Consider the following 17,885-nt stretch of genomic DNA (forward strand, 5'->3'; position numbering starts at 1 on the left):
ATTTAGGAATAGTGTAAAGAAAACTAAATAGCCAAGCGTGTAGCTGTAGATTGATGAGGTTGTCACACCATTCTCTTCACTGTTTTCTTCCAACCTGCACTGTGCTCTAATAGATGGATGATTGCCGGGGGAGAGAGAGAGTTAGCAAATCCCACAGCCAGATGTTCAGGGATGGACAGAGCGACCTTCCCAAGGAACCCAGAGGACTATAGCTGTGTCCTTCTGAGGGAGAAGGACAGCCAGGTGCCTCTGGCTGCCTGTGTTTATCTCTCTTTTCAAAAGGAGCACAAATGGACTCAGCATGGCTGCAAGGATGGATGTTTTTCAGTGCATCGCGGGAAATGACCAGTCATCCGTCTCTTCACTGTGGAGTCTGCCTGCAGCCATCAATCTTGTAGCCCAGCATGGCAGCTCCTTTTGGCTTAGTTTGGCTCAGTGTTAGATGAACAAAGGGAAATTAAAGCTGAGCAGAAGGAAAGGAGAGAAGAGCAACTGTTCTCTATTTCACTTTATTTTCTCCTTGCATGGCTATCTCTCTCTCTTCCCTATTATCATCTATTTTCACTGTATTTTGTAAGGTGTGGAAATAGATATTTTCAGGGTCTCGGAGTTTACAGTGTTTCTCTGTTAGCAGAGAGAAGAAAGGAGAGAGATATTGAAAAGACATGATTCAAGGCCCAGGGCTTCCATTTTTGAGACTTTTCTGTAGCAGCTTTCAGAACAAGGATGCCCTAGTTAGCTGCAGCAGACGAGGAGAAGGAATATAGTACCTTTCCTCCATCTTGCTGTTTTTCTCCCTTGTTTTCCTGATTCCTTCCTCACTGCCACATGAGTGTTTTCAGGTGTGTTCTTCATCTCTCCATTCCTGTTCTATTAAAAAAGCAACCAACAGAGCCACATGATGGGACTTTCTGGATAAAGGTGTGTGCTGATGCCCAGAGCCATGGTGGCAGCTCCTGCCAACAATCAAGCTCACTTGACTCAAGCCTTCTTGATGTAATAGCACTGGGCTGTGCAGGCTCTGCAGGAGCTGCCTGACCTCATCCAGCACCCGTGGTTCCTACTGTGAAACCAGAGGTCATGGCAATATCTTCACTGGTATGCAGCCCATCAGAATAAAACACATTCAGATATGTCTGTTTGTGCTCCTAGCACTGAAGTAGCCAGTTTCAGCACTGAACTCAGATGGGCCAGTTTTGCTTGAAATACTCAGATTTTATGCACTTTGAGCCAGGCAGAAAGGAAAAAAAGGTGTGTGAATACACTGCTTGCTGGACTCCCATAGCTAAGGTCTGCTTTTTTTCCACAGTGAGCTATAATGTTGCTTATTCTGTTTCCCCCTAATATTCTTGCCTCTGGATATCATAACAGTTCATGTTTGGCTTATTCTGTAGAAGGCTTGTTTAGAGATAGCATTGTTTCCCTTAGCACTGCCCCACTGTCTTGTTTGATTGATGCATTGAAAAAAATGTGTGATTGCATTTACTTTTTAATTTTCCTGGTTGATCACAATGATCTAAGCATCAGGCCTGACAGAGCCAGGCTTCCCTGCAGAACTATGGCAGGAGATTTCTCTCTCCCAGTTTTTACTGTAGGCAAAGTACTGAGATCTCCCAGGCACACAGAAGGACCAACTAAGCATTGAGGCAAAGCAAGGGAACTCTGTAAATACTGGACATAGAGATCTCTGAGAAATCTTTACCTGCTTTCAACTCAGATGTGCCATCTGGAGTGAACAGACTTATGCCAAGATGGGGAAAATTTATACCATCATTGGTTTAAAGAGCTGCTTTGCAGTATGTGCTGAGGGTTTTTCTTTCTTTTTACCATAAACTTAAAGCATAAACCCTCAAGGAAAACATTTGTTTGGTGAAAACCAGTTTCTCCTCCCCCACACTTTGCATGAGCAGGCTTTACAAGTGGGCACAAGACCTTTCTGAGCGGGGATATTCAGGGAATTCTTTTGTATTTTTTTTACAAAATGGATGGCATCCTTTTCCAACCTGTGCATTTAATTGTGCCACTTTTGAATGAATGGTCATATTTTCTGCCACTACCCATTTTGCCTCCCTGCAAATTCTGAAAAAGACAAATCTCGTTCACGTTGTCATGAGACAGCCTACCCCAGATGGCACATCTGTGTCTTGGGATGCCCTCTGGCTGGCCTGTTGGCAGGCATTCCCGTGCCTTTGAAGGTCACCTTGTTTACACCTTGCCTTTTTTCCCCTCTCTGTTCAGAGTCTTGCTGAGCCTGCAGGCTGGGCTTCACCATCTGCATTTTCTCTGGTGCCATTAATCTTCCTGTTTACCATTCTGTTATTAATTCTAGAGTTCACCTTTTTGTCTAAACCCTTTATAGGCCTCTTGGAATTGCTTGCCTTTTTGTGGCAAGAGATCTGAGCATCTCAGAGATAATTTGCTTTGTTCTTTCCCATTTCTGAAAGGATACCTACTAGCACCTCATCCCTTTTTTCTATTACAAGCCTTCCTTCCTATAATAACATTTTTCACTTATATAGCTTCATCTGTCAGATGCATCTTAACATAGGAGTAAATATTATCTTTGTCCTTTGGAATTTGTGAATCGGCCCCTGAAATTTGGTATCTGTGGAAATAGTCCTACTTCTTCAGTGTTTTTCTTGGCTGGAAAGAAACTATGTTTAAATCTGTCTTTGTGAGAGCCTGTAAGACCACCTTGCATTTTTGGTGCTTTTTATTTGAATGCCTGAATGCCTATGAATATTAAACAAGCCTTACCAAACCCCAGAGGATAGGTGAAGACTATCTCCATTTGACAGATGATGGAAAAGCAGAGAGTGCCTCTGTTAGAATTTGGCCCAGGATCACTTGGGAGAGCAGAGATGCCAAAGGCAGCATCTGGGGTGGTTGCTCCCTATCCCATCCTAAAACGATTGCCACTTTGCTGTGGCCTTTCTGTTCTGCATTGGTTTATGCAGTTCAGTGCTCGCTGAGCCAGGGATGCTGGCCCAGGTGTGCCTGGCATGGCTGACCCTCAGACATGGCCCCGTGCAAGCGTGGCTGTGCTGCTCCCCAGGCCTGCCCGCGTGTGGGAGCTTTGCAGGCAGCCATGCAGGATCAGGGCTGGGCCAGCTGGCATCTGGCTGAGCGGTGCTAATAAGCCCTGCCACACCTTGCTGATGCCTTTGGGGTGACTGGGTGTCTCTGCCTGCTCCCCAGAACTCTGGGTGTTAGAAAGGCCTCATCAGCGGAGCTGCTGCTCCGTGCGGTGCCAGCCAGAGCTGAGCACATAAACCCCCTCAGTCCGGAGCAGCAGAACGCACAGAGCAGGTTCCCAAGAATCACTGCAGGACTCAGATTGGCTTTGGCAGGTTTATCAGCCCTGGCTTAGTGCCGGCTCTGCTAGGCCTGGACTGAATTAATTGGGATGCTTGTGCACTGCAGCTGAGAGATAACTGCATTACAGAGATTTATCTGTTACTAAAGGTATCCCCTCCACTGTCCTCGATAAGGAAGAGAAGCTATGCAGAATCTCACAGAATTTGCAGGAAGGTTGGCATGGCTGGCTCTACACATGGTTTATGTATGAGTTTGTATTCAGTACAAGTGTTTTTATTCAGTTCTGTCACATATAGTGCAGTTGTTTGCAGTGGAGGTCCACTCCCTGTTACCCTTTGCAGAGTGTGCAATGTGGACATGACTATCCCACCTGTGGGGAGGAGGGGACTGGTGTTAGCTCATAACTGTCTGGTTAATTATTTAATTCTGGGGCTTTGGAGGGGTCAAAATGCCCATCATCTATCTGTGTGAGTGATTCTATATGGCCATTTGCAGATAGATACCCCAGGTTATTCTTTTACTCCCAACAGACCAGAAACCCTGTTAGGGTGACACAAAGCCCAAAGGAATAGGCTTTTTTACTTAATAATTTTCTTTAAATTGCAGCAGTTATCTTGCCTCTGTCCCTTGATAGTGCCTACAGTGTTGCTGCAGAAGTCCTGGTGCAGTGTGAGCCCATCTAGAACACAAATGCAAGAGTGACCAGAACACAAATGAGTGCTAGAAAATTGCTACTGAATGGAGATATTTCTGAATGGAGACGATTTCAGCCCTGAGGGTAGTTACTTGATCCAGCATTTAGTCTGATATTGTAATTTGGCAGTCTTTGAGAAGCAGGTACAGCTTATTATATGTGACAATGATTTATATCTGTGCTGAGAAATAAATCTGCAGAAAACTTCCAAGAGACAACTGACAAGAAGACCGTTTTGTTTTGTTTTTGGTTTTTTTTGAGAGAGATTTTATAGGGGCATTCTAGTCTGCCAGAGAAATACAGCTGCTGGTAAAGTCCACATTTTGTTATTGGGTTAAACTAAACAGTGCTTAGCTGTATGTTTAAGGGCCTCTGCAATTTTCTGCAGCCCTATTTCTCCCTTCTGTTGTCTTGTAGCCTCCTAGGATGTGTTTTAACTAGGGGCTGATAGAAGCTTTCCATTGAATCCCAGTCTTAAAGTTGTCCTCTGATATTTCTGCACTTACGCCCAAGCTAAAGACTGGAAGTGTACAGTCCCACCCATATCAGATCTTCATCTCTCCTCTGTCTTCACTTTCTCCTCTACCCTCTGCCCTACCCCAACCGAGTCATAAGACTAGCAGCTTTCCAGGAGTAGGTGCTAGGGACACATTGGGATTTTCCAGTCTCCCTGTGCTCCCTAGAGCAAGCCTCAGTAGTGCCTAAAATTTCAAACATTTGCTAAGATGAATTCAGAGCTTTATAGGACAGAGAGTCCCCCAAACTATTTTTTCCACTCAAAATGGTTTCTTTCTGTGGAAACAAATACTCTCATGTTTTCAAATGGTCTCGTTTCTAGAAGTGGTTTAACATTGTCTTTGGCTGGATTATTGTTCTCACCACAGCCCAGTTTACCTTGAGAGTGCAATAATATACATGAGGTCTAGAGTGGGATTTGTGGGGAAGACAAAGAATTACTGGAGTAGCCTTACAACCTCTAGTATAGCATGGCTATATTGCAGCTTGGATTTAAAAAAAAGTGAATTTGATGTTTACTACTCTCTAGGGACATTTGTTTGGCTTTATGGACTCATTGTGAGAGTCTGTGTTATCAGCAATCTGTCCCAGGGGAGGCCCAGGGCTGGGCAGGCAGGAGGTTCTGTGGACCATGTATGTGTAGAACTGGCAGTGACAAGTTTGCTGCAGATGGGTGCTGAATTGAAGTAGAGTTGGGAGAAAAGGGTGGGATAGCAGGGGCATTAAAGAGTGGGATAGCATTAAATCATAATAGCAATAACATGAGCATCTACCCCTGGGAGAGCAGGATGTGGCGTAGTGAAAGAAGGGTTTTGGAGATCCGGATCTGCAGGAGGAGTGAAGGTCCATGCTGCGCTGTGCTGGCAGAGGCAGAGCCCTGCCTTTAGTACCCCTGGTTCTGGTCACTGCTGTGAATGTATCAGTTCCAAGGATGCTAGCAAGTCACCATACTGGCCATGAACACAACAAGCAAGCAAGCAAGCAAGCTAAGGAGAGTCTGGTTGTGCATGCACAGAAAAGCTACGAAATGCAGCTATTCATGTAAGGCATTGTCTCCCCATTCTTTCTTAAGGGATTCCATCCCCCTGCCCCCACCCTTTGCACTCTAACACTATATTTGTGCCTTGGAGATGTGGAGATGAGCGTATGATGGATGGATGGATGCTGCTTGTCTGGGTTTTCACCACCATTTCCCCTGGGGCACTCTGTCTGCTGGCAGAGAGCACCATCCCAAAAGATGGTATCTTTTGCAAACTCGACAGCTAACAGACAGCTTCTCTCTCTGCATATTTCCCCAAAGAAGAGCAGGCTTAATCTGGTTTTTATATGGCATATTTCATTATAATCTTTTTGACTTTCCATGTTCCCAATACGCCATAATAAATAAAACGCTGGGGGTGGGAACAACAGAGATGCTGAGGCTTCACACTCTTGTGACACTGATAGATTCTCATTTTAAACTGTCATGGGATTTAATTGCTTGCTGAGCCACTGCACTGCACTTTCAGACACATCCTGCCACATCCTCTTAATGAGCTTAGTGGCTGCATTCACTCAGCAGTAGTTCTGTTTGCTGTGAATTAGGTGGCTTTTTTAGACCACCTATATGATTTTAAAGAGGTAGTGGTTATTAAGGTAATATCCTTGGATTTATCCATCCTAAACAACTCTTCTTGGACTCTTAACATATAGTTTCCTCTGGCTCTTTTTATGTTCCAAAAAAACGGCACCAAGAAACAAAAAAGCAAGAATCTATGTGCAAAGTCAGTGTTTGTCTAAGAGGGTTTTTGGAAGCTGGATTGCTTTGGTTTGCATAGTAGCTGTCTCTGGCGTGATAGATCATGCTGGAACTCACCCAATAAGTATCTCTGTTCCCAATTAGAACTGGAAATGGAGCTGCTTACGAGTGCACAGAGATGATGGTTTGGGTGGCAGCTGCTACTGTGGAGATGGAAATGATCCATTGTAAAACAAATACATTGCACTGTATAGAAAAAGGGATTATTGTTTTAAATTTATGTTTCAAAGAGACACTGAAAAGTTGCTTAGCTCTCAATGCATTGTAAACGTAGCTTATTTAAGGACAGGAATTTGCAGCTATTTTGCTATTTTGGCAAATCAAAACTCGAAAAAGCCCACCATTTTGTGGGATTTGTGAAAATGTGCTTCTCTTGGAGGCAGCAGTTCAATAGAAAACAGATACAAGAATGACACTGGCATGGGTGCTAGTTCAGATTCTACCACTGCAATCTCAGGACCTTAATAAATAGAGAGGTTGCTGCACTGGGCTGGTAAGCAGAAATAACCATGTTAATTTAATCACTATGAAAGGGACTCTGCCAAGTTAAGAAACATAAATTTTAATTATATGCACACACACATATTTGAATTATAATATATGCACAATATTTAGCTGTGACACCAAGACTACTGTGGTTTACTAAAACAGGAAGAATTCTTAAATAACATTTTATTTTTCATTGATGATTTTTGGTGATTTGACATTTCCATTTTGTATAGTTCTAACTAGTTCTTGTATCTGCTACATTAACCATGTGCTGTTATGTTTGTGGTACTAATCAAAAGGAAATTTATCTACAAACCTTCTTAAAATTTTCATACAAAAGAGTAAGCTTTTAATTATAGTGCCTTTACTGGTAGTTATTACTTGTAATAAAGATTATGTTCTCTGAAATTATAATGTTTGAAGAAGAGCTTGTGATACAAAACAGAAATTACAAAGAATTTAGAAAAATTAGTGGGTAGCAAATGCTATTACCTATATTTAAAAAGTATTTGGATGTGATTCAAAGATTTAAAGACACATAAATTCTACATGAACATCTGAGAAATTGATTGAAACAGTTATTAGATATAAGCAGTAAAGCACCTGGGAAATGATGATATAGGAGGTTCTAACCAACTACATTTTTTCCTACCAAGGAAAAGCATGCCTCACCACTTTCTTAAAATTCTTTACATGATATGTAAAGAACTAATAGGTAGGCAGGTTGACAATTTTCCTAAACTTTCTGAAGACCTTTGGTATGTCTCCAAAGAGAAACAAAGAATTGTCTTGGATCAACACTTTTAGAATAAAAGATAGTGGAAGAAAGAACTTTCATTATAGATTAATGCTTACAGCTGGTGCATCAAGGTTTAGTGCTTGGTCCACTGGTGTGTAATACAGTAATGAACAAGCTGCAGAGTGGGAATACCTTGTCAACTACAAAGATTTGCACATAATATGAAGTTATTTAGAGCAATCATGGCTGGGAAGGTCTGTGCAAAGCACCTTGGGGAGATATGAATGTGCTTGGGGCGTGGGCAGAGGGATGGGCATTTTAATATGGTACCTGTGTGTTTGAATGTATTCCTTATGGGAAGTTCTTGTCCCCATTACAAGATTCCTAATTCTTCTGCTTAGTAAGTAACTTGGACATTGAAAGACACAGCCTGAGGAGTAATCTAAAGAATATTGTAATTAATTTGTTTAAATGGGGGATGTGGTTTCGTCTGAGAATACCAGATGCAGTACAGGTCCATCTTGGGAAGACTGGTGTATAATAAAAGGAAGTTCAGAGAGGTTTGTCAGGACCATATGGAAAGCCTCCCACAGCAGAATAACAGAAAAGATTGTGACAGTTTATCCTTGAAAGGAGAGGAATAAAAAGAAATTACAAACATTTTGGTCAAGAACTTCTATTTTCCCCAGAAAGAACAAGGGGGCTGGCAATAAATAAAGTGAAACACTCCTTCTTTCAAACCATAGTTTAACTGTTGAACTCAATCGGGTGGGAAAACATCAAGGGTAAAAGTGTATCAAAATTCAGAAAGGGCTGGGCTGTTCTGTGTATTTTCACAAGAGCCAGATTCAAGATAACTGGAAGGGATGCTGCATTTATCTCTCAGGATGCAATGCAGTATTAGGGTAGGTAAGTTTTTGCATTTCTCTCGTGACAGACTTTCACAGCTTCTTCTGCAACATGTGAGGTGACTGCACAGTGTGGCATGACCAATATCAAAGCAGAGGCAAGCACGGGGTCACAGCTTAATTCCTTAAACCCAGAAGAGTCTCCCTCTGGCCTTGTTTGAAGCTTCAGGCACTGGCTGGCACCTTTATAAGCAGGACAGTGAGTGGAACAGACTGCACCTTACTTCCAAACAGCAGTTCTCATAGTCTGGGGAAGGCCTTGATCTTTCACATGAAAACTACATTTCAGTTTTTGAGTTGGCTCCTCAGTTTTCTTTAGGGTACTGGCATAAGAGAAAAGATACTTTTTTTGCTTTTGTGGGAAAATCATGGATAGTTAAATAGGAAAGAGAAAATAAGGGATTTAGTGAAATGAATTTAATGATCCCTTATAGTGTTTAACTATTTCTGTAGGTGAACTGAACTATCTTTTAGATTTTTGAAGACTTTCATCTCTGGGGATTCAAAAACTTGTTTGGAAACATAATTTCCTGTCTTTATTACTGTATCCTTTACAGACTAGCCATCTTCCAGGAAGGATTGAATTAATGACAGTGATTGAATTCATTACAAGGGGTTGTCTTTGGACCTCTGAAGTTTTTATACTGTAAACTCTACATTCCAGATAAGACAGAGTATGCCATTTCCCCCTTTTTAGAGCTATTTAAGAATTAAAGTGGGTTCATAGAAGCTACCAGTGGAGAAGAAAGTGAAGGAGTTGAATGGCAGTCAGCTTAGTGAGCAAATGGGAGACAGACACTGGGTTTATTTTCGCTGGATTCCCAGCTCACTAACGTAACTTCTTGGTGACTCAGTCTCCCCATCAGTAAAGTGTGAATAAAAATATTACCTTACAACGCCTTGTCAGTGGAATGTTAAATTTAGTAATTAGGAAATGCTCTGAGAGTTTTGGATGAAAAGTCCTCCTGGAGTGTTGTTGTTGGGAAGTAGCAGTGCCACACAGAACAAACATGCCTATTAAAGACAGCTGCCTGTTTTGACCTTAAAACCTACCTTTCCCTCTTTTCAAACTTCATGTTCGATATATCTGAAACAAATGGGGAGTAGTTCTACCTTCATATATGTTCTACTTATCCCTCATCCTTTCCTTGCTCATTTCCTTTTCTAATGCATTCATTTGCTGAATGTATTGGTATCCAGAGACATACATAGCTTGTCACAGTGAAGACATGTTTGTTTCCAATGCCCTTGAGCTTCCTTGAAGCTTCTTCGCTTGCTGAATGTATGATGACCCCTTGGGTTTTACAGTCCTACAAGGTTCTAAATACAGAGCAAATGCCCTTTTGCACCCAAACACAGGACTTTGAACCCAAGCCAAGCCCAAATCCAGAGATGATTATGGAGATTTCTTCATGACTTCAGATCCAAGTGTTGGGATTTGCACATAAATCAAGTCAAAAATCCCTTCTTTCTATTGAAATGTCTGGATCCAGAGGGAGGTACTAGGAGTTCATACAGGGAAATTCAATCTGTGGGACTCTCTTTTGACTCTTCTGTCTTTTTTATAGCTCAAGCAAGGGAGAAGTTGGGGACGGGGCCATAATGGGGTGGGTATGCCAAACTTAATGGTGAAAACAGAGGCCTGATTGAATAGAGCTCCTTGTGATGAGAAGGGGGATCAATTCACAGTTGACCCCATCCCATTGTGTGGATTGTTCTGGGAGTTTCCTTTAAAATCCCAGTGGTTTGATTTTTCTGCATGGTTTGTACCCAGCCTTTCCCTCCATGAATAGAATAGCTTTTCCTGGAATTTTTGCTGGATTTTCTGTGGTTATTGGCTAAGCAATGCTCTCTCACTTCAGAAGACCGGAGTAAGCATGCTGTGGAAGTACTGATTGGAGACCCTGAATCATTTGCTAGCTTAAAGTTGGACACAACTGACCCCAAGAAGCAGATTATACTTTACTGTCCCAGGTGCAAGTACTCATTCATTATTTGTTTTTCAGGAGTGATTTGGGACTTTAAAAACACATGAATTTCTGCCCTGCAGAATTTACAAATCATGGTAATAGAAATGCAGGGAGCTTCAGGCAGACTGAGGAACAAAACACAATTCTAAAGCATAAGAAGTAGACAGGACTCTGAAATACAGACACCAGATGCTGATTTGTAAGCGTCGTTCTTGTATATTTATTACTTTTAAATATACTGGTCTAGAGAAAGGAATTCATTTTAGAAGGGAAGGAGTACTTAAGAAATCCATACCTGGCACTGTCAGGTAAAGACATGTGCAGGATGTTTCCCTGCCATAGGGTTGCTCTAAATGAGCCCCTGTATGAGTGGTATAGAGGCTAGGATCTACAAGGAAAACTGGATTATTGCCCAGGTATATTTTAACATCTTGCTAAAGTTAACGTGCTGTGTTTGCCTGTCTGCTGCACTGCCTCATAATCTAGTAGCAGCATTTGAAAGGGGAATCAGGCTCTGTTCCTTCACTTCTCCAGCAAGTTGCATCAAACTTCCTCATAAATCCATACTGTCTTTGGAGCTCTGTCCCCAGCCTGTTCCTGAGCCAGCCTGTGGCTCTTCCTGCAGTGACTGGGCGTCATCCCATTTTATAGGTAAGATTCTGCACTCATAACTGTGTTTCTTTGCTGGTATTGGCCAGCTGGAGCCAAGTGGAGATTTTATCTAGTCAACATTACATGAAAATTCAAGACATGTCCCTTTTTTTTTCAACATAAGGTCTCAGCGTTGGCCCCCCACACAAGCTTTCTGTTTTCCCACATGTGGAACATGCCCTGGTGTAGGAGAATGAGGATTGAAGCTGTACTATTTAAACTGTGCCAGATGCTAAATTGCATTAAGCTACTTTTCTTCTTCAGGAGATCAGATTCTTCATATTTGTTATTTCGGTATCTTAAGAAGTCCTGTTTTTGTTCTTTATTTGAAGCAAAGAGAGTTTACGCAAAGGAGAAGGATTTTTCCCCCATTTATTTCCTCCTGATAAAATATATCCAGCGTTTTTTTCTGCAAGCAAGCACGGCAATTGAAAAGATACCAGGTTTTCAGTAAGATAGAAATTAATCATATATGGAGTTCCTTAGTGGTTAAATGAACTTGAAGAGCTCTCCTTTAAGACAGAAACAAGTTTGAAAGTCTGTTCATCATCTGCTTGACATCTCTGTCCTTCTTCCTGTTAGCTCTTTGGGGAAGACACACAGTGAGTGTGTTTTGTTTTTCAGAAGTTGATCTGCCTCTGAAAAAAGATGGGTTCACCTCAGAAAGTACAACTCTGGAAGCCTTGCTGCGTGGAGAGGGAATAGAGAAAAAACCAGACACTAAAGAGGAAGACACTATACAAGAAATCCAGGTAAAGGAGAGCCCCATGCCCTGACATCAGGGCTGGATTTTACAATTTGTCTCTAAGTCTAGGAGTCTTTTGTCCTGTGGCAGAACAGTGCATCTGTTGATAGCTGTGTCATTCTACTGCCAAAATGTTATCAAACCTTTGTGCCACACTGTGATGCTCAAAATGATGTCAGTATCTCACATGCTTCTCCTGTCACAAGAATCTCTGTTGTTTGACTGTGTTCTGCACGGGTCCTGTGTTGGAATTTATTTTGCAGCACTATGAGATAATTACGTAAAAATCTGAGAAGCTGAGGTGGATCCCAACTATAAACTGAATTTTAGTGACTCATATTTGAAATGAGTTTGGACATGGATTTCAAATTGGATTCACATCTGCCATGGAAAAAAACACGTCATTGCCTTACCTGTTTTGTTGTTTGTGTTTTGGTGGGTTTTTTTTAATAGTAGGTAGCCTTCTGGAAGTACACAAGAAAAACCACTTAAAAAATTGTAATTTTAAATATCTCAGTTATTATAAGTGATGCAGTATGAGAAATATTGCCTCTTCACATGCATTATGGTTTGAAAGTTATTTGTCAAGATTCTATTTCATCCTTCAACAATTAAAAGCCAAAATACAATTATAGGTCTGTTATAGAAGCAATTCTGCTAATATAAAGGGTTCTTCTGTAAGTCCATGTCACTTTTAAAACATCTTAAATCACTAGGAAAGTGGGCCTCTCCCACAGCAGCACATCTTTGGTGATGCTAAAACACCGTTGTGCCATGAGTCTTTTTAGAGATTGTTAGTGAGAATTATTAGCGATGTGTCAAACTTGGTAATTTTGGCTGAGATACAAAATGTTGCATCTATACCTAAAAGTAGTAAAAATTTGAGGGGTCAGTCCCATGCCAAATGAAACAGAAAAACATAGGCATCAAATCTGTATTACCTGGAGTTCAGTTCTACTGCTCTATTTGTTAGAAATTTCACACAGGTAAAGGCAGCAAAATTTGGTTTCCCACTCCCAGTTGCACAGGTAAAAGAGCACCATCAAGGAGGAAGCATCCCATGCTCATGGATTGGGGAAAAGCTTTGCATTAGAACTGCTCTGTGTTTGCTTTTTCAGTAGTAAATCTGGGTCTATGAAGCTGAGAGCTCTTGCTAAAGGTCTGTTTTTACTTGCTTCCAAGGTCACCAGAAGTCATGGTGCAGCATCCTTATGAAATTGACAAGTGCCTTTGAATGTTGCTGTGTGATCTGAGCTCCCAAATTATCCCCAGCAGCAGTCAGAGGAAAGAGACTTCAGAGATGTTGGAACTGACATAAATCCAGGCTTTGCAGAGCAGGGAGGGGGTGCAAAAAAATAGAACAAATTTTCAGCTAAACTGCTGTAGCTGTGACCTGTCACCTGGATGCTGGTTTCCTCAGAACAGATGCAAAAGGCATGTCTTGCTGCTTTATTTTATGCAAGCACAGCTTATCTGGATTCAGTCTGTAGAACAATGATTGCCAAAGCCTTCACTAGTAGGCAGCTTTCAGTGTGTATTTTGGCACCTGGCAGCTAGACTGTACCAGATCAAAATCACAGTCAGTGCCTTTATCAGTACGACAAATAAGAGAATGCAAATCTCTCTTTCGTTCCTTTGCATACTTGTCTGTGCTGTAGCTCTAAAGGGCCCAGCCTCAAGAGTGCTGAGAGTGAGCAGGTGGGATACACATAATTGTAATTCCCACCTCAGTCCCAGCCACTTGCCACCCTCCCAAATTCATCGTGTCTGTCAGGAGAAGATGACTTGGTGCTTGGCTGCACCAAAGCACATAGGGCTGGGAAACTGTTTTAGAAAAACATAATAGGAAAAGAAAAGTTACTCTGCTAAAACATCTAAGGGCTCCCCTGCTAAATAGATGCAGGCATTGGACCCTGCTCTACAGTTGGTATGAAACAGGGTTGATGATTTTGCCCTATGGTAAATTGGTATTGAATGTGTGTCTCCATTGTTTGATGGAGAAGAGTTAGAGTAGCCTTCTGACCATGCAGCAGAAAGGTTATGCCCCTTCTATCAAGGATTAAAGTCATTACTCTGGCAGTGTCACCAAATTCACACTTGGTTACATATTATCTATTTCCTAAATCGGTGCTTCAATTTTAAAGGAAGAAAGTGGTTTGTAATATTTCTCTTAATTCTTGTGTAGTGTCATTGTTGTAAATTAGCTCCTTTCCCTCCCACATACAATGTGGTTGCCCCTGTTTTGAGTTTTTTTTTGAGATATTTAAGATACGAAACAATGTAAAAATACAGACTCACGTCAGTAAGTTTGCTTATGTTCTTACATACATCCTTACATTTCTTACAGTCTCCTCATGTACAATATTTTTCAAGCACTTCAGTCCTAAGATGAAGTCAATTAATGTATGCAGTTGTATGAATTTTGAAGAAACATTTTATGTGTGCAGAACTGGAACCTGCTTAACTTTTACACCCTCTAGTATTTAGTACTCCAGTATTATGTGAATTTGTATTTCATGATAGTTGGAGGTCATTAATAACCTCCTCATATTCAAAAATAGAAGGAGCAAAAATTAGATGAAGACTTGATCCTCTGTCATGTGCTACAACTTGTTTGTAATGCACTGACCACTATTAGTCATGGAAATTTAGCTGTTAAAATAAGAATGAACTTTTGTAACTGGTCTTCTAAATACAGGCTTTTTGAAATGTGAAATTTCTGTTGTATTCTTTCCCACAAATTCAGAATTTAGTGCTTGAGGTATGTTGAAAGAAGAGAAAGAAACTGATCTGCTCCTGTTCTCCCTCTGCTGGCTCTCAGATAGCTTTTAAGTAGAAATTAGAGAGAAGGGGCAAATAGAGTAAGACTGAAAACCTTCCCATCAGTTTAATGTCACTGATCTGAATCTGCATCGTGGCTGTAGTTTAAATGAATGTTGGCATGGCAAAGGTAAGTTAGTGATTCCAGATTAGTCCCTTGCAAAATGGCCCAGCACCATAAATGGCAGGAGTGGCTCGGACCAATTTCTGTATTTCTAGCAGACATGCCAAGAGTTGGGGAAATTTCAATGGGACTTCTTCCCACATTAGTGTTGTGATGATTTGTCTGGCCTTTTTTCGTGTGATGTCTGACTTGTGCATGTTTTCATGCAGGACAGCCAGCCTGCGTTTGGTTCTATAGAGGTTACATTTCAAAAGATAGAGTTAAAAGGATTGAAATTCCCTGGCCCAGGCATCTCACAGTTATGTGAGCTGATGAAGTATTGTTCCTAATAAATAATTAGTTGAATGAATTATTGCTGTTGGTGCTGTTAACCTCAATGAGACCTGTAATTCCTCACCATTCTCATGCAACAAACCTCCTGCTTCCAGATTAGAGTTGTACCTGTGGTGCAAGCCCTGAAAGACATGGCTTTCTAGATCCATTCTGGAATGTATGGAGGAATTTTCTCTATTTTTGCTAAAGAAAGAAGATTGTGAGCTACCAAGGAGAAAACCACTGATTTTTGTATTCTTAAAGTGCACGCTCAACATTAGAAGAAAACAAAACAATTTAGGTTGCAACAAATGAAAATAAAAAACCAAGTCAAACAAATTCCCAGACAGGGCCTGCATTTTGCATACTAATACTTGTGTTGTCTTGGAATATTGGTGCTCAGTGATGCCACTATTTTTTCTTAGGGACCTTTTTATCATAGCTGACTTATACCAGTGGTATTTTTTAGTAGGAATTCCCTGGAGATATTAGGGTGGAAAAGAAAACAAATTTTGCTTTAGTAGAGAGAAGCAGGGGTACTGGGATCTGATTTGGCTTTGTATCAACTGTAATAACCCACAGTCACTTTGGTAAACAGTAGCTGGTTGTATGTGTCCTTTTTTCTTCTAACCATTCCTGTTTATTGTTCAACCACAGAGGGTTTTAGAAAATGATGAAAATGCAGATGAAGTGAATGAGGAAGAAGACTTGGAAGAAGATATTCCAAAACGAAAGAACAGGCCTAGAGGACGGGTAAGTGGAGAGTATATTGGAATGGAAAGGAAGGAAGCAAACCTCTGCTTTCTAGTGTATATTTCTTACGTGTATTATGTATGCAAAGTCTTTATCCATGAATATATGATAGTGATAAAACCACAGGTAATTTTCAGTGATATGTAATAGATTTTTAATATTTTTCAGTTTATTTTTGTGAATTGCCATGAAACAAAAGACTATTTTGAGAGCAAAAATTTGGGGTAAATTTACTTTAGTGTTGTATTTACAATTGTAATGTAAACTGTAGTAATTATGATGACATCCTGTTATTACAACGCTTCTTAAAACAACATTTACTAATTACAGAAAATCAGCAAATTCAGTTGTGACAGCCAAAAAAGTATTAATAAAAGTAACTTGAACTGTGTTAATAAGTTTTTCAGCTTTCTCTAGGGTAGCATTTTGTGGCTGACACTGGCTCTCTTGGGCCCATGGCAAATCTTCCATTTGCTTAAAAAGGGCAATATTTTATCCTTAGGGGACTCTGTGTCCCTTCTCTTACCTAAGATGTCTTCACAATTCATCAACGTACCAGTTAAGTAATGAGGCCAACATTTTAAACTTGGAATCAACATTTTCAATTGTGGGCCTGTAAGGTAGGCATCTAAATAAACGTGAGCACAATTCTCAGAAGTTTTGAGCATTTTCATCTCTCTTTGGCTCCAGTGGATGCTGCAGGGGCACAGGAGCTCTAGAAGTACCTTTTGATGTGTTTATAGAAGTCAAGCAAGAGGGGCCACATTTTAGGCCAAATGAGCAGAATATAATAGCTTTTGAATAAGAGACATGAAACCACATTGAATACTTGCAATGTACTTATGCATCAGACCCTCTCTTTTTGTTTCTTCTGTTGTTGTGTTGTTTCAGTTTTCTGCTCCTCTTTATTTTGGAGCGTAAGTCCTTTAATATAAGATCAAGCACTTTAATAATTGGATAAGTATATATTTCACCTTCCTTATTCTCAAAATCACCTGAACCAGTTTCTTTCTTTCTTTCTTTCTTAGCCAAAGACCCCCACCTGGAAAAAAATTTTCCAGAAAAATGTAAGTTTCAGAAAATTTGTATGAACCAGTAACCAAAACCAGGAGATAGAATCAATATATGCACACAAGCTTAACTGTAGCAATCAACTAATATCCCAGGCTAACAACTCTTTTCTAATAAGTTGCTCTCACATAAATTGCACACGCTGGTTAGGGTGAATGAAAGGGAGTGGATAGCTAAAAGAGATATACTGCTCCGGAGAAGGGAATTTGGTGTATTCGTATGTCCCAAACCTGTACAAACAAAATCCTGAAGTTAGTGTTATGTGCAAGATTTTGCTTCCCTGTTCAGGAAAATGTTCAGGAAGATGTTCCATAATTTTTTCTCTGTTACTGTAGAAAAAAAGCTGGAGGGTACTAGGTGTCCCATTCATTTTGAAGCATACATTTGTTTTATTTTCTGCCCTGGAACTGGCCCCCTATTAAGTACAGGAGAAGCAGGATCTCTTGCCTTTTTCTTCCAACTCACTCCTGCTCTGCTAGTGCACTGGCTTCTTTCAGTGCAAAAAAGAGAAGTCTGAATAGTGCCAAATACTTCGAGCAATTTTTAGTTTTATTTGATGGCATCAATAATCAAAGTAAAATGGTGGTAGAAATTAGGATTACAAAATTAGGGCCAGGTTATCTAGCTGTTGAAAACTGGTAAACCTGAATTGCATCTGGTCACAAGTGTTTTGCCAGTTTTCTAAAGGCAGCCCTTTTCTAACTTAAGCCTGACCCAGTATAGGGAATCGAGGCTAAGGTTTTGAAATTAGGGGACATGAAACCTGGGCAGCTCTTTGTTTCTGGGAAGGACTTGGTTAGGGTATTTTTAGAGGGCAGAAGAGGGGAAGGACATGCATAGGAAACTAGATCCTGTGGAGTGTGACCTTTGGGGATTCAGAGAAAGGAGTGAGAAGGACTGACAGCATAAATGCAGGATTAATGCAACAGAATTACTGCTCTGCACTTTCCAAATTGCACATGCCTCTTCCTTTCCCT

General features: G+C 40.7%; 1 protein-coding gene across 13 annotated transcripts in view; it reads left to right on the top strand.

The window, feature by feature from the left end:
* Nucleotides 1-17,885, top strand: part of DPF3 (double PHD fingers 3) — a 195,469-nt gene that overhangs the window by 110,241 nt on the left and 67,343 nt on the right. For 7 of the 13 annotated variants that reach the window (XR_001864451.1, XR_001864452.1, XR_001864454.1 and 4 more), the window contains exons 4-6: nucleotides 11,708-11,835; nucleotides 15,742-15,837; nucleotides 16,866-16,904. Coding sequence is in view for 8 of the 13 variants with exons in the window: in XM_017742007.1 (XP_017597496.1) it covers nucleotides 11,708-11,835; nucleotides 15,742-15,837; nucleotides 16,866-16,904 (263 nt within the window). In the remaining 5 variants the exon portion in view is untranslated. The remainder of the gene's footprint in view (nucleotides 1-11,707; nucleotides 11,836-15,741; nucleotides 15,838-16,865; nucleotides 16,905-17,885) is intronic. The other 6 variants (XR_001864453.1, XR_001864455.1, XM_017742009.1 and 3 more) reach the window with 1 other exon arrangement.

Source organism: Corvus brachyrhynchos, unplaced genomic scaffold (genome assembly GCF_000691975.1).
Source record: "Corvus brachyrhynchos isolate BGI_N302 unplaced genomic scaffold, ASM69197v1 scaffold115, whole genome shotgun sequence".
Taxonomy (NCBI): Eukaryota; Metazoa; Chordata; class Aves; order Passeriformes; family Corvidae; genus Corvus; species Corvus brachyrhynchos.